Source organism: Mercenaria mercenaria, chromosome 1 (genome assembly GCF_021730395.1).
Source record: "Mercenaria mercenaria strain notata chromosome 1, MADL_Memer_1, whole genome shotgun sequence".
Taxonomy (NCBI): Eukaryota; Metazoa; Mollusca; class Bivalvia; order Venerida; family Veneridae; genus Mercenaria; species Mercenaria mercenaria.
The window spans coordinates 19481181-19504572 of NC_069361.1; the positions used below are offsets into that span (position 1 = coordinate 19481181).

The window sequence follows — 23392 nt, forward strand, 5'->3', positions numbered from 1 at the left end:
AAGGTGAACATTCTGACCAATTTTTATGAAGATCCATTGAAAAATATGGCCTCTAGAGAGGTCACAAGGTTTTTCTATTTTTAGACCTACTGACCTAGTTTTTGACTGCAGTTGACCCAGTTTCAAATTTGATCTAGATATCATCAAGGTGAACATTCAGACCAACTTTCATACAGATCCCATGAAAAATATGGCCTCTAGAGAGGTCACAAGGTTTTCCTATTATTTGACCTACTGACCTAGTTTTTAAAGGCATGTGGCCCAGTTTCGAACCTGACCTAGATATCATCAAGTTGAACATTCTGAACAACTTTCAAGAAGATCCATTGAAAAGTACGGCCTCTAGAGAGGTCACAATGTTTTTCTATTTTTAGACTTACTGACCTAGTTTTTGACCGCAGTTGACCCAGTTTCGAACTTGAACTAGATATCATCAAGATGAACACTCAGACCAACTTTCATACAGATCCCATGAAAAATATGGCCTCTAGAGAGGTCACAAGGTTTTTCTATTATTTGACCTACTGACCTAGTTTTTGATGACATGGACCCAGTTTCGAACTTGACCTAGATATCATCAAGGTGAACATTCTGACCAATTTTCATGAAGATCCATTGAAAAATACGGCCTCTAGAGAGGTCACAAGGTTTTTCTATTTTTAGACCTACTGACCTAGTTTTTGACCGCAGTTGACCCAGTTTCGAACTTGACCTAGATATCATCAAGATGAACATTCAGGCTAAATTTCATACAGATCCCATGAAAAATATGGCCTCTAGAGAGGTCACAAGGTTTTTCTATTATTTGACCTACTGACCTAGTTTTTGATGGCACGTGACCCAGTTTCAAACTTGACCTAGATACCATCAAGGTGAACATTCTGACCAATTTTCATGAACATTCATTGAAAAGTATAGCCTCTAGAGAGGTCACAAGGTTTTTCTATTTTTAGACCTACTGACCTAGTTTTTGACCGCAGTTGACCCAGTTTCGAACTTGACCTAGATATCATCAAGATGAACATTCAGACCAACTTTCATACAGATCCCATGAAAAATATGGCCTCTAGAGAGGTCACAAGGTTTTTCTATTATTTGACCTACTGACCTAGTTTTTGACGGCACATGACCCAGTTTCAAACTTGACCTAGATATCATCAAGGTAAACATTCTGACCAATTTTTATGAAGATCCATTGAAAAGTACGGCCTCTAGAGAGGTCACAAGGTTTTTCTATTTTTAGACCTACTGACCTAGTTTTTGAAGGCAGGTGACCCACTTTCGAACTTGACCTAGATATCATGAAGATGAACGTTCTGACCAATTTTCATGAAGATCTTGTGAAATATATGGCCTCTAGAGAGGTCACAAGGTTTTTCTATTTTTAGACCTACTGACCTAGTTTTTGAAGGCACGTGACCCAGTTTCGAACTCGACCTAGATATCATCAAGGTGAACATTCTGACCAACTTTCATAAAGATCCCATGAAAAATGTGACTTCTAGAGTGGTCACAAGCAAAAGTTTACGGACACATGCATGCACGGACGGACGACGCGCGCTATCACAAAAGCTCACCTTGTCACTTTGTGACAGGTGAGCTAAAAATAACAACTCTCAGTGTTGTAACACATGTTTTATTTGAAAATATTAAATAGATTTAGTTATTAGTTTATGGTGATGATCAACATACACATTTCTTCTTCTCAGTGACTTCAATGTTCAACTCTTAACAATACAATTCTTCTGGTAACAAAATGCATTTGCCATTAGAAAAAAAACCTACTGGCCTAATTGGTACAAATTTTATGCAAACCAGACTTGTAACTGGGTTTACTTATTAGATTAATTTTGTTTTCAACTGAATGATAAGACAGGTCTATCATAGTGGGTCCACTAAATTCAGTAATATCAGTCTATTAACTCTATAAATATGCTTGCTAGTAGAGTTGTTGAATTAGATATTGATTTGTACCTTACTTATGATGTAGATTTGTTTAAAAGTCATCAAAATGCTTTTTCCAACAAAAGCTTTCAAATGCTGCAGCAGCCATTTAGAGATTATAAATTGTTAATGTTGCAATTAACTTATCACTGAATATTACCATTAAAATTGTGCATATTTTATCTTTTATAATTTGTTTAATAATTTTGTTTACAAGTTTTATGGCAGTAATCTCTAAAATCATGAGTAAACTTAACAACTGTACAAAATGTGTGTTTGTTTTAAATATTAAGCAAAACAAAAGACTTCTACTGGACAGTGCAATATGAACACAAAATGAAGTCAGAAAATGTGTACATTTATACTTATCAAATACAAATTCCGATGCCTTCAACAATCATTAAACATGTATTAGAAAGAGATCTATGAACATACTGAGGGTTACATTTCATACGGAGGGAAATACAGCAGCTAAAGAACTCTATAATGCATCAATTATTGTAATCAAGGACGTAAATTGATAGATATTTATGTCATTGTTGTAATGAACTACATTGATACATACGTATCTGCACAAGATAACTATATAAATTCAGTTTTTATCATATAATCTAACAGCTTCATTATCAATTCCTGATATCTCCTTCGGGAACTCTTGGAAAAAAAACTTACCCAATAATCTACTATGACGTTGGTCTTTGTATACACTGATTGTTATGACGTTAAAGTTACGTTAGTCTCGATACAGACAGGCAGATATGAAAGGCTTGCAAGAAAAACAATTATCATCAGATTCTTGGCATAAAACAGAAAAGCATTAAGTATAATCATGGTATTTATAGAATGTGTGTATATTTCTTAACTTCAACAGACATAATACCCTTTTGTTTTTCATTCACAAAATTCACAAATCTTCATTTCTTGATGAAATAATGTCAAGTTACAATGAAAAAGGTTCTATACAGACATCTTTAACAGACATTCTTTCACTACAGTCAAAACAAACAAAACAAGAACACAAACAAATGAATATTTACATTCCTTACTCTGTGTTGTTCAAAAACCAACATACTTCAATTACATATTAACATAACTATTTATAAACAACACTTTTTCTGAAAAATGTAAAATGCTAAGGCACAACAGGGAAGTCACCAGTCCTGTCAGATGAGAAAACAATGATAAAATAAGTCTAGTATATCTACATTCATCCACAAAGCACATAAATACTGATTCTTCTGATACCTGACTATACAATACAATTAACACCCTTTATGTTTATAAATACTACCTTGTTGACAGGTTTGATATGCCCTTTAATGTGAGGAGCGTTTCTCCCACTAAATGCAAACCAATACCACATACATGTAACTTTTTTTCAGGTGTGGAAGTCTGTGCATCAAACTTTCATTTTAACTTCAGTGTTAGTCAAAACATATCTGAAATAAATCTGTTGCAGCAAAACATATGCAGAAATTGCATATTTTGATATAAAAGACAATAAACTCATCTAATTAAGTATTATAAAATACTCAAAATTCCCCATGATCCTACATTGAAACTTTTAGAATATAATTCATATCTCGTGGATTCCATGGTTGCATTTATCCACCAAATTAAATCCTAATCAACAAGTTAAAGTCCCATTCATTAATCTTGGTAAAAGAACCCACAAATTCATATCCCAGGAATAATCAATTTTCAGTGAAACCATGAAAATGTTTTCACAGCATGGTATATTTTTCAGTAACAGTTAACATGTCATTCAATCAAACCTATTATTCTATAATACAAAATTTTAAATGAAAAGTAGTTCAAGAAAGCTTCAATGAATGCAATTAAAAAGTTTCATACATATCACAGACACACATAAATGCTTTATACAGATGATAAATGCAATATATTCTATATCTCCAAAATTGTAAAATCAGTGTAAATTTTAAATGGCTGTTTCCTTATATAAAATAAGACCACTTTTCTCAATGAAAAAGCATGTAAAACATTTTACAGAAATGCATGTTGCTGTTCTAATGTAACTTATAATGACATGTCGAAACAAGAAGTAAAGCATTTTAATTTGTACAAAAGGAAGAATCATAGTCGACTTGATTACAACAGCGTAATTATTCAAATATCAAGAAATCTTCCACAACAGGCCAAAATATACATTTTTTACAGGACTCCTTATATACTATCAGCCTGGCCATAGTTAGTAATAGTGACCAGTCTCTATTCAACACATGTTTACTGGGCTTACAACTCAAATTTTTTTTAATTAAAACAGCGAAAATTAAGTTTTGATGTCATGTAATAAAATACATATTGTATGACTTGCCAGTCAATAATCAGAACTCTTAGTCTTAGGTCCTTCTGATATTGGGCAATAGTTTTCACTACTGACCAGCAAGCTATTCAATAACCTAACCGTCTGAAATTTGATACTCCAGAACAACCATGCATACAGGTTATTTTCCAAACGGAAGATTCACAATTATTACATGCTCACTGTACAATGAAGGGGGTAGGATGGTTCTACTTCTGCAAGAGACTATTTCATTGTCTTCACATACTAATATTACTTAAGTAAAACCCTTTGCTAAGCCAATGATAAATATTTAATCTATTAAATGTGAATAAAAATGCAAAAACAGATATTTCGAACAAAATTCAGGTGCCATGCATTTACAGATTCTTTTTGATTTTGACAAGTGGCTTTCAAGTGCACACACTGTACTACGCTCAATATATACTCCCTCACCTACCTCCCACCTCAAACCATGTTGTCTCTAGCATATATTCTTAGAACACAAAATATATGACTATTTAGATCATAGAAGAATCGCTTTGTATGCGACTCACACAAAGGGTATATAATCAGACAGTGCTTCCTGACACAGGAAAATTATGGAAATCTTACAGTAAATGTGAAGATACAGTTATCTCCAAAGAAATGGAGCAGCTTAGGGTATGACAACATCCCCATTCTTTCTTATGTGGGCATTATCTTAGATGGTAGATAAATCATTAACAAATTGGATAATTATACACATAAAGACAAACTATAGTCTGAATTCAAATTCAAATGTTAAACTAGACCTGTTTACATGATGGCCTGCCAGAGGCAAATGGATGTATAATTTTGTTTGCTCTGACCTTGACCTTTGGCCAAATGACCTCAAAAACAACAGTCATCTATCAACTACCTGCAACCATCTACCAAGATTGACAAAGCGTTGCAGAAACTGTTTTCAGTCTCAAGATCACTCTGATCTTGACCTTTGACCTACTGACCCTCAAAATGATAAAGGTCATCTATCGATCACAGGCAATCATCTTGAGATCTCTGATGACTGAAGACCAGTGTTTTTTTAGTTATTAGAGGAAGAACGTTTTCAGTCTCAAGGTCACTGCGACATTGACAATTTACCTACTGACCTACAACCCAGTGGAGTTCATCTACTCACTACAGGCAATCATCCTATCAAGTTTGGTCGCTGTGAGAACCAAGCTTTCTCCAGGTATTGATCAGAATTCAAATAGTCTACAAAATGGTATGTGCACTGGCTGCCCGACTATGTGCAAAACCTCTCTACTTCAAGAGCCATATTAATATAAATGGTCTAACTTCATTTGCTTGATCTCATGGGGCTCAGTGAAATCTGTCGAGCTACCTGAACTCAGTTTCCAGCAGTCATACATAAATAGGTCTTAATTACCATGGAAACATCTATGACCTTTTAGAAGTAACGCAGATGTTAAAAAGTATATTAATCAAGTAAATAACAAAAACACTTATTACAATATCAAACCTTAGACTGATGGATTTTCACAGTTAATGTTTCAGGGTTTCACCAAGCTCTATCTGAAGAGAAATGTTTTGAAATATTGCATATACCCCTAATATACCAGAACCTATTATCTTTGCAAAAGAAATGTACCATGCAGATCTTAACTTAAATTTAGCCATACATTATTCATGAATGCATTTTACAAGAACAGTATATATAAAATACATTAACTAATGAAATGAAACAGGAATGTACAAGTAGAAGCACACTTATTCTAAAGTCTGTTATAGCTGTTACATATAAATATTTGAATAAGTTTCCATTTCATGCACTATCACATTTATATTTCTATGTACCGGTATCTATGACATTTTGTATATAAATGACAACTTGACATAATTGTTAATCAAACCTTCTTACAAACTTCTTCGAAAGTGTATGAAAGTCAATATGAGCCGTGCCATGAGAAAACCAACATAGTGGGTTCGCTAACAGTTTCTCCAATTCCAATAGGCTTTAAAAGCGAACAGCATGGATCCTGACCAGACTGCGCGGATGCGCAGGCTGGTCTGGATCCATGCTGGTCGCAAACCCACTATGTTGGTTTTCCCATGGCACGACTCATATTAATTAAATAAAACATGATTTTTACAGCTTTAAACGAAAATGCTGCATGATCCAGGTCAAGACACTGACGATGATTTTGCTGAAAGGTTGCCAGATGAGTTAGTCGTCGACCAATCATTGATCTCTTTGATCCGACTGGAATGTTTCGTGGCTGGAGTCGTGGCTAGACTGACGTACAATTGTCTTCACTAATTCTTCATGTTCATCTAAAATCTGCTCTAAATCTTTTTTCCTCTGCTTAGCGTCTTCCTATAAGAGTACAATATTTAACATTATATATCTAGAAGCTAGGCCAAAGGTACTTATTAATAACATGATCAGTTTCTAGGGATCGTGAGTGGCATTGAACATTTCATTACCTTCGATGAACATACTCGATCAAACTGCACCTGCTATTAATTTGCTTGGTTTGCATTCAATGCTTTCAAAGATCTTCATACAGATTTTATTACTTTTTTTTTCACTAAAAATGTAGAATGGTGAAATAGTAGAAACCACAGAAACATGCATATTCATGTGAGGCTTTAAGAATTAGCATTCTTTTGAGTCTAACTAACTACTATTATCTAAAACGTTTTATAAACTGCATCTGGCTGAAAGAAACTCAGACTGGGCCGCCATACTTTTCCATTTATATCACCTAGTGGTCTTATTCTATAATCTACCAAACTAACTCTCATTATGGGCTTAATGAAATAAGAACAGAATGATGGTTTGGGATTCATACCGATACTGAATTTAAAAAAAAATAAGTGAACTAGTTCATTTCACTCGAGACCGATCTTAAAGAACTTTTTAATCGGATTTAAACTAAACAGTATGCACTTGAGCGATTATATCGTAGTCTGTAAGACAATATAGATAACAGAAAAGATTAATGGTATAAATATTATAATAACATTATTCTCAAATGAAATTTTATAAGCCATCTGCAAGACTATATTTCTTATCACTCAATGATTTGCAGTGCACTGAACCAAAAGGTTCAGCAAGTTTAAATTCCATATACCTGTACTTTCTGGTACTTCTCTCAATATTCTGATCTTTTCTTTTCTTGTAAAAAAACTGGGCTGCTTTTAGAAATAATGCTGCAAGATCAATAATTTGAACAAGCATCCAAGAAAAATGAACATCAAAGACATATTTCTCAGAAAAATGACTTTTTCCCAAATAAATAACATACAGATTCAACTACTGAAGCATTTCAACAGAACTTCACAATATTTTTTCTGTAATTTTGGTGTATTTAAGTTTGCAAAATGTACCAAACAATTTTAGCTAGTGATAGAAATTAACACACCAGATTTCATAGTTAACAATGCATTTAGTTTATCTGTTTCTAAATCAATTATATAAACAAGAGCACCGCCTTGCGGGTGCTGACGCTCATCTGATTTTTTTTGTGTAATAGAAATATTGTCCTACCCATGATTTTCTAAGTCTAAAAAGGGCCATCATTCTTGCAAAAAGCAGGATAGAGTTATGTTTCTTGATGTACAGTGTCCACTTATGATGGTGAAAAACTGTTGCAAGTTTTAAAGCAATAGCTTTAATAGTTTATGAGAAAAGTTGACTTAAACATAATACTCAACCAAGAAAATGATTTTCTAAGCCCAAAAGGGGCAATAATTATTGCAAAAAGCAGGATGGAGTTATGTTGCTTGCTGTACAGGGTCAGCTTATGATGGTGAACAAGTGTTGCAAGTTTCAAAGCAATAGCTTTGATAGTTTAAGAGAAAAAGTTGACCTAAACATAAAACTTAACCAAGAAATCTGATATTTTCTAAGTCAAAAAGGGGCCATAAATCTTGCAAAAAGCAGGACGGAGTTATGTTTCTTGCTATACAGGGTCAACTTATGATGGTAAACAAGTGTTGCAAGTTTTAAAGCAATAGCTTTGATAGTTTAGGATAAAAGCTGACCTAAACATAAAACTTAACCAAGAAAAACTGATTTTCTAAGTCCAAAAGGGGCAATAAATCTTGCAAAAAGCAAGATGGAGTTATGATTCTTGACGTACAGGGTCTGCTTATGATGGTGAACAAGTATTCCAAGTTTCAAAGCAATAGCTTTGATAGTTTAGGAGAAAAGTTGACCTAAACATAAAACTTAACCAAGAAATCTGATATTTTCTAAGTACAAAAGGGGCCATAAATCTTGCAAAAAGCAAGATGGAGTTATGTTTCTTGCTATACAGGGTCAGCTTATGATGGTGAACAAGTATTCCAAGTTTCAAAGCAATAGCTTTGATAGTTTAGGAGAAAAGCTGACCTAAACATAAAACTTAACCAGGCAACGCCGACGCAGACGCCGACGCCGACGCCGACGCCGACAACCGCTCAAGTGATGACAATAACTCATCATTTTTTTTCAAAAAATCAGATGAGCTAAAAATGATAATAAATATGTTGGATTTATCTAAGAAAATTGCCCCTCATTTGGAAATTTCTAAAGTAAATGACAGTATATAAAATAACTTGCTTCTGTTACTGTGATTTCTGATTTAACAAATGTCATATTATTAAGCATGTAAATTGAGTTCATTTTGTATGCAAAAAAACATAGTCAAAAAACACCAGAAACTGAACATTTCTCATAAATATTCATTTGAAGGGAGCCCTCAATCACAAAATATTTTACCATTAGTCATATTTAGAAGCATTACAACTTCTGAACAAGGCCAACACCAAAAAGTGTCTCACCCAAGGGCAAATGGACTCATGCTAGGGGATTTAACACTGACACATTATATTTTTAACAGTTTTTCCAGAAATTGTCATTTTTGTAAATTTTCAAAGGCAACAAATTAAAATGGCTTTTGTCATTTTTGCGAACTTTCAAAGGCGTAAAAAAATCGAAAAAAATGCTAATTTCTTCAAGGTCACTAGGGGGCCAGGACACACCAGGGGAGGAGGGGGGGGTGTAAAATGAGTTTCTGAACCATCCTACATGGTTTCAAAACAATATATGTAACAGTTTTTGAATTATTCTCAATTGTTGACGCCGTCGCGTCACCACCTCTGGAACTTGCATCACTTAGTCTCTCTTCCACTAAAAGTGGGCAAGACAAACATGAAAATTACTTTATGAAAACTGATTCCTCAATCTGACTGAAGTACATCTCCTATTACGCTACGCATAGGATCTGAGAACGGCCTATTCATAGCCTCGTTCTGACGACCCTTTCGCTAGCCAATCAGAGCCTAACTTACAACATCTTGCAAATCTACCTGTAGCCTTGACTTTTGATATTTACAATTCTTATGTCGTAATGTATCAGATAGCCGGCTAGCTCAGTCGGTAGGCCACTTGCTTTGTAAGCGAGGGGTCCCTAGTTCGAGCCCTAGAATGACTGCACATTTTTCTTACTCTTTGACATTCGAACAAGTCGTCTGATTGGATAAAATAAAAATAGCTATACTGGAAATCCAAAATATACAGAAGACGAATGTGAATGGGTCGTTCTCAGATCTTCGTTTAGAAGATCAAGTACTTTAGTCAGATTGACTGATTCCTTATAAACAAATCATGATGATGAAAGTCCAAATGTTGGTGTGTTTGTTCATAAAATGACGAGAAATATACACAGTAAGAAATGTCCACTACCTCAACAATTTATGCAGTAACTGTTGTTAAAGCAGGATTTCCATGCTTTTTGTAACATGCTGTCATCAACTTTCAAAATTTCTAAATTCAGAGGCCATATTTTCTTCTGTAAATCCTACCACTTTAGCAAATTATTTGAGCCGTGCCATGAGAAAACCAATATAGCACATTTGCAACCAGCATGGATCCAGACCAGCCTGCGCATCCACGCAGTCTGGTCAGGATCCATGTTGTTGGCTAACGGTTTTTCTAAATGCAATAGGCTTTGAAAGCGAACAGCATGGATCCTGACCAGACTGCCCGGATGCACAGGCTGGTCTGAATCCATGCTGGTCGCAAATGTACTATGTTGGTTTTCTCATGGTGCTGCTCATTTAAACTGTAACTAAAGCTATGTAAGCTGGCACTTATTCATGATCACAAGTGGAACACAGTAGGCTGTGTTTTCTTAATATCAATAATTCATCATTCAAAAAACCTTGCATAACTTTGAAGTGTGTACTTAAGAAATATTTCAATTATTTCAGAGTTTATGTGAAATGAATAACAGAATATAACTGGCAAATCCATAAACTGTGCTAATGACTCGAGGCTACCTTGCCAGTCATATTCTCTCTTTCATTTTACATCAACTCCAATAAAATACTACTGAATCATTTCTTTTTTCTATTCATTTGCTTACAACTTTTTTACCAAGCTCATATTTCTGTTGCAGAGAAAACAACTGCTATGTCATCTAAGGATTATTTACCCTAAGACTACATGTGGGCACCATCAAAACAGTGGCATGTTAACACTAAGCAGTGTTATTGTATAGTGCATTTTATTTGACCCGGGGGGCGTGGTTTCGCGACGGTCCACTACATTATTGTGCAGGGTATGCAGTATATGTAACCAATGTAGCGTTGAATTTAGTTGTTGGTTACCGAAGATTACGGAATTAACCAATAATATTGCCCTACCTATTTTGCTCGTTTTTTGAGATTTCCATTATTTGCGCCCAGCCCCGCCAGGTTGAATAAAACGCACTATAACTAAATGCCTTTCCTTTCTGCTGTTCAAGCTAAATGAATGTAATAATCTTCAATGGAACAAATAGGGTGATTGTTAGTCCAATAGTCCTTGTTTGGTACTTCTTACAAACCTTTTGTGTGTGTGTGTGTGTGTGTGTGTTTGCACTAAACATACAAGCAGCCAGTGAAGACGAAAGTCACATTATTCTTCCATGGTGAAAACACAATAATCAAGCAGATCTTCACAATATTAGCATGCAGAACATTCATTTGTTTTAATGGTATATCATAGGGCATGCATAATTCACTTCTAGTTTAAAAGTATTATTATAACATAAATATAAAAATCTAATGAATTTTGAGAAATTTCTACTTCCTAAATCAGTAAATGTCCAATTTATATTCTACTGTTAAGAAAACAACTAAAGTTATCTTAAATGACCCGAACTTTTAAAGTCTATAAAAGACTATAATAAACCACTGAATAATTTCATATCCAAGGGGCGTAAGTAGTTTTGTACAAAATCTTAATTATTATTGAGTGACTGCCCTTTCAATGAGTTAAAATAAAAAAAAGGCAAGGAAAAACCAAAGAACTATAAAATACACAGAATGGCAACTGGCTGTAATCTCGCGTGAGCTCGTGTCAGAGCGTGATTCGGCGTTATCTTACTTAAAACAAACATTGGCGAGCATGGAGTTACAATTTGTACCTTTAAAACTACATTTAAAATACATGATGGCTTCTAAAAACAAAATTAGTTTAATTTGAAATGGTCTTAAGACACGAAGTACACGTTTTTTGCCATCGAAAGAAGCATGGTCATACGGTGATAATTATTTTACCGATGAATAATTGCTTTCGCATACAAAATGGCGCGTGGAGAAAGCACCACTTCCGGTAACGAAATCTCGTTTTTTTGTCACGGGGATTGGCGAGATCTGCTCTATATGCCTTTCAAGTTGCCAATCTATTTATTTTTATAGCTCTTTGGAAAAACGTAGGAAAATGAGACAGTGCATATTTTAACTATCATGCTGTTAATGTAGTACATCCATGTTAGGAGATCTGGAATACATGTATATATATCTATGGTAACTATGGTGACAACTGTTGGAAGATACCTGCATAGAGGCAACACGTGCCTCGGACGCTCTTCTCTCTTTCTCTCGGGAAGGTATCAGTTCTAAATAAAAATATTCAAATAAAACTGAATTTTTTCTCTTATACCATTAACCTTTACCCTGCTAAATTTCTATAATGGATTGGTTTATCATTCAATTTGGGCAATACCATTTATTATTAGAAGGGGTGTTCACTTAAAATTTACTGACTGAATAGCGAACAGTGCAGACCATGATTAGCCTGCACGGATGTGCAGGCTAATCTTGGTCTGCACTGGTCGCAAAGGCAGAATAACTCATCGCCAGCAGGCTAAAGGTTAATGGACAGGACTGAAAGATATGGTGATAGGACTAAGCTGTTCTTCCAGAATTTAAATGTCACAAATACTGGTTTGGAACCAGTTTCCGGATATAATATTTGCTATTCTCTCATGGCATAACAGTACATATCAATGGTCACCAAACTGCCAAAATCACTAATGAATGCAACAGTGTCTACTCCCTTTAATTCGATATTTTTCAATTTTTGTCTTAAACGTAGTTCATAATTCATATAGATATTTATTGCAATAGCATAAAATCATCAGGCCTGCATACAAAAAAAATTAATACATTGAAATTAAGAGGTGGTGAAAGGCATATTCGTGGAGTAAAGGGTTAATTAATTAATTAATTAAAAAGCAACCTGTGATATAACCATAAATGGATTAAACTACCAACAAGGTACCACAGCAAGTTAAAACTGTACTAACTAAATGCCCTTGTGCAAAGGAAGACTGGTGATTATCATTTTAAAATTTCATGTAAATTCTTATTTGTGAAAAATGCTTCCTTGTAGAATGGTTGAACTGTTTCATAAATAAAGCAGTCACTTTACTTGTCTGGAAACTGGTCCTACCCGGAATCTTATTCCAAGCCAGTTTTTTGACAAATCAATGGCGCCAGCAATAAACACCTGCATCCACTCCAGTTTTTAGCTCACCTGTCACAAAGTGACAAGGTGAGCTTTTGTGATCCCGCGGTGTCTGTCGTCCGTCCGTGCGTCCGTAAACTTTTGCTTGTGACCAATCTAGAGGTCACATTTTTCATGGAATCTTTATGAAAGTTGGTCAGAACGTTCATCTTGATGATATCTAGGTCAACTTCGAAACTGGGTCACAAGCCATCAAAAACTAGGTCAGTAGGTCTAGAAATAGAAAAACCTTGTGACCTCTCTAGAGGCCATATATTTCATAAGATCTTCATGAAAATTGGTCAGAATGTTCACCTTGATGATATCTAGGTCAAGTTCGAAACTGGGTCACGTGGGGTCAAAAACTAGGTCAGCAGGTCTAAAAATAGAAAAACCTTGTGACCTCTCTAGAGGCCATATTTTTCATGAGATCTTCATGAATATTGGTCAGAATGTTTATCTTGATGATATCTAGGTCAAGTTCGAAACTGGGTCACGTAGGGTCAAAAACTAGGTCATTAGGTCTAAAAATAGAAAAACCTTGTGACCTCTCTAGAGGCCATATTTCTCAATGCATCTTCATGAAAATTGGTCAGAATGTTCATCTTGATGATATCTAGGTCAAGTTCGAAACTGGGTCACGTGGGGTTAAAAACTAGGTCAGTAGATCTAAAAATAGAAAAACATTGTGACCTCTCTAGAGGCCATATTTTTCATGAGATCTTCATGAATATTAGTCAAAATGTTCACCTTGATGATATCTAGGTCAAGTTCGAAACTGGGTCATGTGGGGTCAAAAACTAGGTCAGTAGATCTAAAAATAGAAAAACCTTGTGACCTCTCTAGTGGCCATATTTCTCAATGGATCTTCATGAAAATTGGTCAGAATGATCATCTTGATGATATCTAGGTCAAGTTCAAAACTGGGTCATGTGCGGTCAAAAACTAGGTCAGTAGGTCTAAAAATAGGAAAACCTTGTGACCTCTCAAGAGGCGATATTTTTCAATGGATCTTCATGAAAATTGGTCAGAATGTTTACCTTGAAGATATCTAAGTCAAGTTCGAAACTGGGTCACGTGGGGTTAAAAACTAGGTCAGTAGATCTAAAAAATAGAAAAACCTTGTGACCTCTCTAGAGGCCATATTTTTCATGAGATCTTCATGAATATTGGTGAGAATGTTCATCTTGATGATATCTAAGTCAGATTCGAAACTGGGTCACGTGGGGTCAAAAACTAGGTCAGTAGGTCTAAAAATAGAAAAACCTTGTGACCTCTCTAGAGGCCGTATTTTTCACGAGATCTTCATGAAAATTGGTGAGAATGTTCACCTTGATGATATCTAGGTCAAGTTTAAAAGTGGGTCACGTGCCTTCAAAAACTAGGTCATTAGGTCAAATAATAGAAAAACCTTGTGACCTCTCTAGAGGCCATATTTTTCAATGGATCTTCATGAAAATTGGTCAGAATTTTTTATCTTGATGATATCTAGGTCACATGTGCTCAAAAACTAGGTCACTATGTCAAATAATAGAAATAACGATGTCATACTCAGTTGAACACTGGGTCATGTGGAGATAGGTGAGCGATTCAGGACCATCATGGTCCTCTTGTTTAATTATCAAAGAAAGATCTTACTCCCTGAAAGCCAGTGAGTATATACTTGAAGAAAGACATTCAGCACTTTATATGTTTTCTCCTATATTTGATCTAAAGGTTAACTTATTGTTAAGCCAGATGATTTCTGTTTTTGTGCTCAGTTATGTCTGGCTTGTGTCTATTCTGTTTTTTTTTTCAGAAATGACAAAAGCTGTCAGAGGACAGCAACGCTCGACTATTCAACAGCATTGTCAATTGAATAAATATAAGTAAAAAGGGGCATAATTTTGTAACAAACCCTTATCAGACCATCACAGGGAACAAGTGTGTTTAGTTTCAATCAATTCACATTAGCGGATACTAAGATACCAGCTAAATACATGCAAAAACTTAACCAAAAATTGCTTAGTCAAAAAAAAGAAATTTTGTAAAAAAAAAAAGCAAAACAGAGTTATGGAACCTATGCAATGTAAGTCAGTTCTTCACAGGGAAAAAGTATGTGCAGTTTCAATTCATTCCCACAAGTGGTTACTGAGACATCAGCTTACATACAAAAACTTAACCAAATCGGGAAGCCGGCAAATGGGTGAGTCCAACAGCTCTACCTATTCTAAAAACTGATGACATCAGGTAAAATCAAATGCAAAACAAAATCCCCCCATACAAAAATCCCACTACTCAATTTTGCAAAGGCAGAAAAAAACCTCCCACATTTGATTTTGTTGAGTAAAAACTAAAAAAATAATAATATAATAACGGTTATTTAAAATAATTGTTAATACAATACAAGAGCACCGCCTTGCGGGTGCTGACGCTCATCTGATTTTTTTTGTGTAATAGAAATATTGTCCTACCCATGATTTTCTAAGTCTAAAAAGGGCCATCATTCTTGCAAAAAGCAGGATAGAGTTATGTTTCTTGATGTAGAGTGTCCACTTATGATGGTGAAAAACTGTTGCAAGTTTTAAAGCAATAGCTTTGATAGTTTATGAGAAAAGTTGACTTAAACATAATACTCAACCAAGAAAATGATTTTCTAAGTCCAAAAGGGGCAATAATTATTGCAAAAAGCAGGATGGAGTTATGTTGCTTGCTGTACAGGGTCAGCTTATGATGGTGAACAAGTGTTGCAAGTTTCAAAGCAATAGCTTTGATAGTTTAAGAGAAAAACTTGACCTAAACATAAAACTTAACCAAGAAATCTGATATTTTCTAAGTCCAAAAGGGGCCATAAATCTTGCAAAAAGCAGGACAGAGTTATGTTTCTTGCTATACAGGGTCAACTTATGATGGTGAACAAGTGTTGCAAGTTTTAAAGCAATAGCTTTGATAGTTTAGGATAAAAGCTGACCTAAACATAAAACTTAACCAAGAAAACTGATTTATTAAGTCCAAAAGGGGCCATAAATCTTGCAAAAAGCAAGATGGAGTTATGTTTCTTGATGTACAGGGTCTGCTTATGATGGTGAACAAGTATTCCAAGTTTCAAAGCAATAGCTTTGATAGTTTAGGAGAAAAGTTGACCTAAACATAAAACTTAACCAAGAAATCTGATATTTTCTAAGTACAAAAGGGGCCATAAATCTTGCAAAAAGCAAGATGGAGTTATGTTTCTTGCTATACAGGGTCAGCTTATGATGGTGAACAAGTATTCCAAGTTTCAAAGCAATAGCTTTGATAGTTTAGGAGAAAAGCTGACCTAAACATAAAACTTAACCAGGCAACGCCGACGCAGACGCCGACGCCGACGCCGACAACCGCTCAAGTGATGACAATAACTCATCATTTTTTTTCAAAAAATCAGATGAGCTAAAAAATGATTTTTCAAACAGAATGAAGTGAGAATTTTGTTAAATAGAAAAAACCTCTAAGAGGTGATTTTGTCCACCTTGGTAAAATTATTTTGTCCATATCCTGGTGAAACGGATGCAACGGTTCAAAATTGGTCGAACAGTGTGTTGGACTTGTTCATTTTATAGTTTAATCATGTTCCATACATTGTATGTTAATATCTTCATTCATTTACCTGTTTTCAGTAAAGTATTGTACTGCTTCAGTGAAATAATCAGTGAAAGATAAAAATTTTTTTAATTTTTTCACTGAATATATTTTTCTCTGTTTAATATGGTTAAAATTTAAAAAACAACAGAAAATAAAAAGATAAATTGTTTGTTAATAAATGCCATAAAAATTATATAATCTTTTATTATCAATGTTACATATTCATATTTTGGAAGTTTACATCCCAGGTTAAAATTAATATGATGGTTAATCATTGATACACTTTCAATTCAGGTCAAAATGGACCATCGGATTTAAAACCTTAATTCTGGACATTGCAGATTTTTAAGATTGCAGGCATTTTTTAGATAAGAAAATGCAAATTTTATATGTTTTAAGTTAAACTAAAGTAACAACACTAAAACAAAGCAAATAATCATGATGTTAACGAAGTTAAAACATCAAATATCATCATAACAATCAGAAAAATGTTCCTATTTGATGTGAAGACACATAAATAATATACATCTAACTGTAATTAACACAAGGTGGATTCTGACAGTCTTCATCACTCTAAAATATATCATGACGTCAAACACATTAATTTTGCAGCACTTGATGACAGATTTACAGAATAAATGACACAATGATAACATCACTTAACTACAGGCAAAACTTGCAAGATCCGACAGGTTAATGTAATATTTTATAACAGAATGTCACTTTCAGTCCACCATACTTGAAGGATAATTTATTTCCAAGCTGACCGACATCATATGACAAGCTCATTATTTGCTGCTAGAAAGTAACCTTATCACGGTATGATCCATTATTATGACATAAACACATATGAGCCATGCCATGAGAAAACCAACATAGTGGGTTTGCGACCAGCATGGATCCAGACCAGCCTGCGCATCCGCGCAGTCTGGTCAGGATCCATGCTGTTCGCTAACAGTTTCTCCAATTCCAATAGGCTTTAAAAGTGAACAGCATGGATCCTGACCAGACTGCGCGGATGCGCAGGCTGGTCTGGATCCATGCTGGTCGCAAACCCACTGTGTTGGTTTTCCCATGGCACGGCTCATATATTTTGCACCAAAAGATTAATTTAAAACATCTTTTAATGTAGAAAAACTATGCAGGAAATATATTCAGCTGTTCAGACACACCAATAGACAGTAAAGGCAAACATCCTTTTAGAGTATCTATGGAATGGCGATGGACCAACAAGAAAATATGTCATTGCAATAAAAAAAGCTGTCTGCACCTGTTTACACTATACATCATTTATTTATATGCTCAGTACATCTAGAAATGCACAATTTTTTTCCTCGATTTTTTCATACTTTCCTTGTACATATATATTTGAGGTTTGTGTTGTTGTATTGTAAAATCATCAAAAACCAAAACTCCCCAAAAATCAAGGAAGTGTGAATTATCATGCTAAAAAAAATATTGACTGTAGACCAAGTGTTGCATTTCCAGATGTACTTGGTATATAAGGAAATTATATATTTATGTCCTTCATATTATATAAAAGATTTATTAAAGATTTTCTAGGCATCTGTAGTGTTAATACAGCTCCAAAACATTGAAATTTTAGTACATTTGTAGAAACGTATCATATGTTTTTTGTTTTTGATTTGGCTTTAGAGCAGTTTTTCAACAGCATTTTACTTAGTTAACCAACCCAGTGTTCAGCAAAATCTGTACCAGTACTACTCCTCTGCAAGTAATTTTATTGCCAACTTCTCCACATGAATAAGAGGTGGAAGATGAAATGACTTCTGTCAAAATGTCTTTTATTAGATCATAACAGAGAACATATGCCTTGCCCGGGGATCAAACTTTCGACCCCACAATCCATTGATCTGTGCTCTCCCTACTGAGCTACGTAAGCAGGCTGGCTGAAATGTATGATGTACTTCATGGATATCAGAAATTTCAAGCCACATACATTTTACATATATCAGCTAGGACACTGAATTAATATCACATATATTTTAGCAAAATGAACTAAGTGATATATATTCTACCTGTATGTTCTTTTATCTTGTCAATCGTATTATCTCTGGATGTGATATAACTCTCATATTTCACTCTTCATTTCATTTCTGTTCAATACTACTATTGTGTAATCTTATACTTTTTAGGTATGAAGACTGGATCTTTTGCGTCATAAGCAAACAAACTATTATTGGTTTCTTGAAGAAGAGCTCACAGAACACGAAATGCCCCCTTGATGCATTCAGTAACTGCACAGTGAACAGAAATTATTTGGTCACAGTGCACTGGACATTTGACGTACTGACCTCAAATCAATAATTATGGGTCATTTACCAGTCATAAGTGACCTCTGTATCAAATGTGATCTTAAACCAAAGTATTCTCTAGTTATTTGGCAAAAAAAGTTCTACTGTTCCGCATCAATGTGACCTTGACCTTTGACTTACTACCTCAAAATCAATAGGGGTCATCTGCTGGTCATGACCAATATCCCTATCAACTTTCATGATCCTAGGGCCAAGTGTTCTTGAGTTATCATCCGGAAACTGTGTAACTGTTCTGGGTTACTGTGACCTTGACCTTTGACATACTGACCTCTTTCATGATCCTACACCCAAGCATTCTTTAGTTAACATCTGTTATCCGTTTAACTGTTCCAGGTCACTGTGATCTTGACCTTTGACTTACTCACCTCAAAATCAATAGGGGTCATCTGCTGGTCATGACCAACCTCCCTATCAAGTTTCATGACCCTAGGCCCTTATCATCCGGAAACCATTTAACTGTTCAGGGTCACTGTGACCTTGACCTTTGGCCTACTGACCTCAAAATCAATAGGTGTCATCTGCTGGGTTTCATGATCCTAGGCCCAAGCGTTCTTGAGTATTCATCTGGAAACAATTCAATGCGACCTTGACTTTTGACCTCAAAATCAGTAGGTGTCATCTGCTTGTCAGGACCAACTTCCCTATCAACTTCCATGATCCTAGACCCAAGTGTTCTTGAGTTATCATCCGGAAACCGTTTGGTCTACATACTGACAGACAGAACGCCCGACCGACATCTGCAAAACAATATACCCCTCCTTCTTCGAAGGTAGGCATAAACATGTCACCTGTAAGCCCAATATGCGAGTCCAATCCCAATCTTAATAACAATTTCACAGAAGACAATAATTATGTCTACAGTCAATTATTCTCCACCTCTGATTCATGTGGGCAAGTTGTAAGCTACTTTCAGAAAATACACTGGTACAGGTACAGAACTGTGGATCACTGGTTAGGTACACTGACTGCATGGGTACTGTTGAAACATGGTGATAATCCCAGACAGCGAGAAATATATAAACAAGCTGATACTGCTGAGGAATCCAGGAAAACTGGGTAGCCTAGGAAATATGTCTGCCATTTCATAAACTACAAGTACTGTTGATCAATGTTGTTGAAAAATGTTCAATTTATATTAGACAATTAGACTACATTTATAGTATGCTGAACTAGAAATCATCAGAGTTAATTCTATTAGATTTATTCTCTAAGACTTAGGCCATATAAAAATCATGATTGATGTGTAGAAAATGATCCAAATGTCTGTCTGTTAACTGAAAATCTTAGGAATTAAGAATGTCTGAAGTACTGGGTTCAATGAGGTTCAATATGAAACATTAAATGATGGAGTAATGGGTGCAGTTAAGGGTGTCTATATTATATATAATGAAGTTAAATGTCCTAAAATACAAATATTTAAGAATGTATCTTATTATTTGGTAAAAAAAAACATGCTATACGCAGGCCTTTTTGCATTTTCAGTTCACAAACTTTGACCCTTGCTTTTTGTCATACATAAAATGCTGAAAAACATCCCTTCTAGAACAAACCTGTTCTGCCCATATACAGTCAAATTTCCTCTACAGATGAATATTGTTTTCAACATATAATCATCTAACATGTGGGCTTTATTAAAGTTGAGTAATAAAATAACAGTGATAAATAAAAATCAAAACAAGAACTACTTTCCTTTGTACCAATACAAAAAAAAATCCAGTGACAAAAAATATTACAGCTAATTTTCATTTAATTAATTAATTGGTACTGGTTAAGTGAATTCATTTACAACCTAGTTTTATTCCTTTTTGGCAAGAATTTTTCTTACTCTTTAATTGGTTTTGAGTGCTTACGCATATGACAATATTAATAAAACATCACTTAAGGTAAGTTTTGTTTGTTTGTTTTGGGTTTAATGCCGTTTTTCAACAGAATTTCAGTCATGTAACGGCGGGCAGTTAACCTAACCAGTGTTCCTGGATTCTGTACCAGTACAAACCTGTTCTCCGCAAGTAACTGCCAACTTCCCCACATGAATCAGAGGTGGCGGACTAATGATTTCAGACACAATGTCGTTTATCAAATAGTCACGGAGAACATACGCCCCGCCCGAGGACCTAACTCACTACTGAGCTAAGCGGGCGGATAAGACCCAAAGCAATCCCTTTGGATATTATATATAAATAAAGCAAGAGCTGTCACAGGAGATAGTGCAGATAATTATGTATTCTGATGCTGGATTGTTAAAAAGAGCTAGAACTTTCGCTGGAGTGATTAATGCCCCTGATGCAGATGGTGCATTTTAGTGTAAATTCAATGAAAAAAATAGTGAAAACCTTGTTCTTCCTTTAATAAACTATTAAAAATGCATAATTTCACTAGATCTAAATGTATGTTAAATGCAATGCACCAGACCTGCTCAATACCAGCAATGTCCGGGTCGGGTGGATCACACTTTAATGTCACAGATGGCAAAAAATTACAGTTAAACATATGTGTTTACACAGGCATGTTAAACAATAGGGAAATAGCCCAGATCAATATTAACTTCAAATATGACTGTTTACTTTATCAAAATATGCATACAACTTCAATTTGAAGTGAGCAACAATTGCTTATGAAGATCTCAATTGAATAACATAATGCTCCTTACAGCAACCAGACACAATCCTTAAATCTACCCAATTTAATAAGGCTTGCATATATATGCAGCTGCATAAAAAAAAGCCGCAAGCCTGACTTTTATCTATTATGTATGCTCTAATTGCTTTGTCCACTTCTTTTTCCTTTAAATATCTTATTTTTTTACAAAAGAAAAACATAATTATTATACATATTAAATAACTACCTTTGTCATCTAAAAAAATTTCTTGTTTTTTGCCATCTTCAGTTTCAAGATCAAGCCGTATAGTCTTGTCCCCTTGTTCTGATCTACCCTCCATACTGATGTTCCCCTGACCTACCACCTCAAGACTAGTGTTATTCTCTGTTTTTTCGACTGGTTTTCTGTCTGAATGTTTTGCAACGTTTTTCTCTGAGCGACTTGTGTTGGCTGCCTCAGCTGTTCCCGTGCGATCGCTTAGTGGTACTTTATCTTCCGAACTCAACTGGAAACCCTCAGCACGTATTTCTAATGGCCCTGTGCTTGTTAATGAATTGTCATTGCGTGAAAGTCGGTCTGAAAAAATAGTTTCTTTTCTTTAATATTATGCTACAAGTAATTTAACAGAAGGTCTTAATAGAATTCTATTATCTGCATAATATTAAATGCAATTAAAGTACAAAAAAATAATCATATTAATAATAACTTTATATATAATATACTATCTTAGCATAATAGTTTCTTATTGTGTTCTTTTCCTTTTCATTCCCCAAATTTATATCACTTATCCCAACATTAAAGTCTCTCGGAGAACTATTAACTGACTTTAAACAGTTATGAACTTATGATACAACAGTTGGAGAATAAAGAGAGAAATAATTATTTTTAGCCATTGTTTGCATCCTCAAAATAACATTTTCATCTGGATTTTCCATTAAGCAGAGAAAGTAGAGACTCTACCACAAAGCCAGAAAGCAACTATTATCTGTGTAGAATTGCAAATATCTGAGTTTTTATCAAATAAGTGATTTACAACAATTCTTATTAATGTTTTTCTTCATTCATCTAAGTAAGCCTGTATTTGAACATCAATGCAATTTCTGATACCAAGTATAGAAACTGCTCCAAAATGAAATTGGATGCTTACATGGAAAAAGAACATTCTTCTGACTAATATCGGTGCTATTTTTTCTTTTTTCTGTCGTTCTTTATCTGACACCCAAAACTAATATACAATTGGATTTTCCCTCTTTTAATAGAAACTAAGGATACTTTTATTTTATTAGCACCATTACAGAGTTTTAATTGGACTATTAGAATGCTTGTAAAGTGGTGATTTATATTTATTACTTTTACAGTATTTGAGGATAATAAAACTGGTAAATGTAGCCAGTTTATTGAACACAATAAAATAGAGATTCACAAGATCCTCAATGGTTTGCTAAAATTCACTGTACTAAGAAAATTATAAAATAACCTAAAGTATCTTAGCTTACTACAGCTTTACTTTTTAATTCAGTAAAATATTATTGGAAAACGATTGAACTACCGGTAGTTTTTTGTTAGAAAATGCAATTTGCTGTAATTTCGCCGTATCTTAAAATTCATTTTATTACACATAAAAATAAATCTTAAAATACTATTTTATTTCGTTGAGTAACATCTGAAACTGAAACTGCTTTATTTGATTAAACGCCTAATTTTACACATAGTATATTCACCGGCGTTGTACATTAAATTATACTAGATTTATATAGCGCCAAAGGCGCTTTACATAGTTCAAATGCAGCCACACAGGGCGC

General features: G+C 34.6%; 1 protein-coding gene across 4 annotated transcripts in view; it reads right to left on the reverse strand.

The window, feature by feature from the left end:
- Nucleotides 1-1620: 1620 nt before the first annotated feature.
- Nucleotides 1621-23392, reverse strand: part of LOC123524136 (uncharacterized) — an 82254-nt gene continuing 60482 nt past the window's right edge. For 3 of the 4 annotated variants that reach the window (XM_053541387.1, XM_053541384.1, XM_053541395.1), the window contains exons 11-13: nt 21837-22166; nt 12104-12165; nt 1621-6608 (exon numbers count right to left, since the gene is read on the reverse strand). In XM_053541387.1, coding sequence (XP_053397362.1) covers nt 6474-6608; nt 12104-12165; nt 21837-22166 — 527 coding nt within the window. In that variant the 3' untranslated portion in view covers nt 1621-6473. The remainder of the gene's footprint in view (nt 6609-12103; nt 12166-21836; nt 22167-23392) is intronic. The other variant, XM_053541397.1, reaches the window with a different exon arrangement.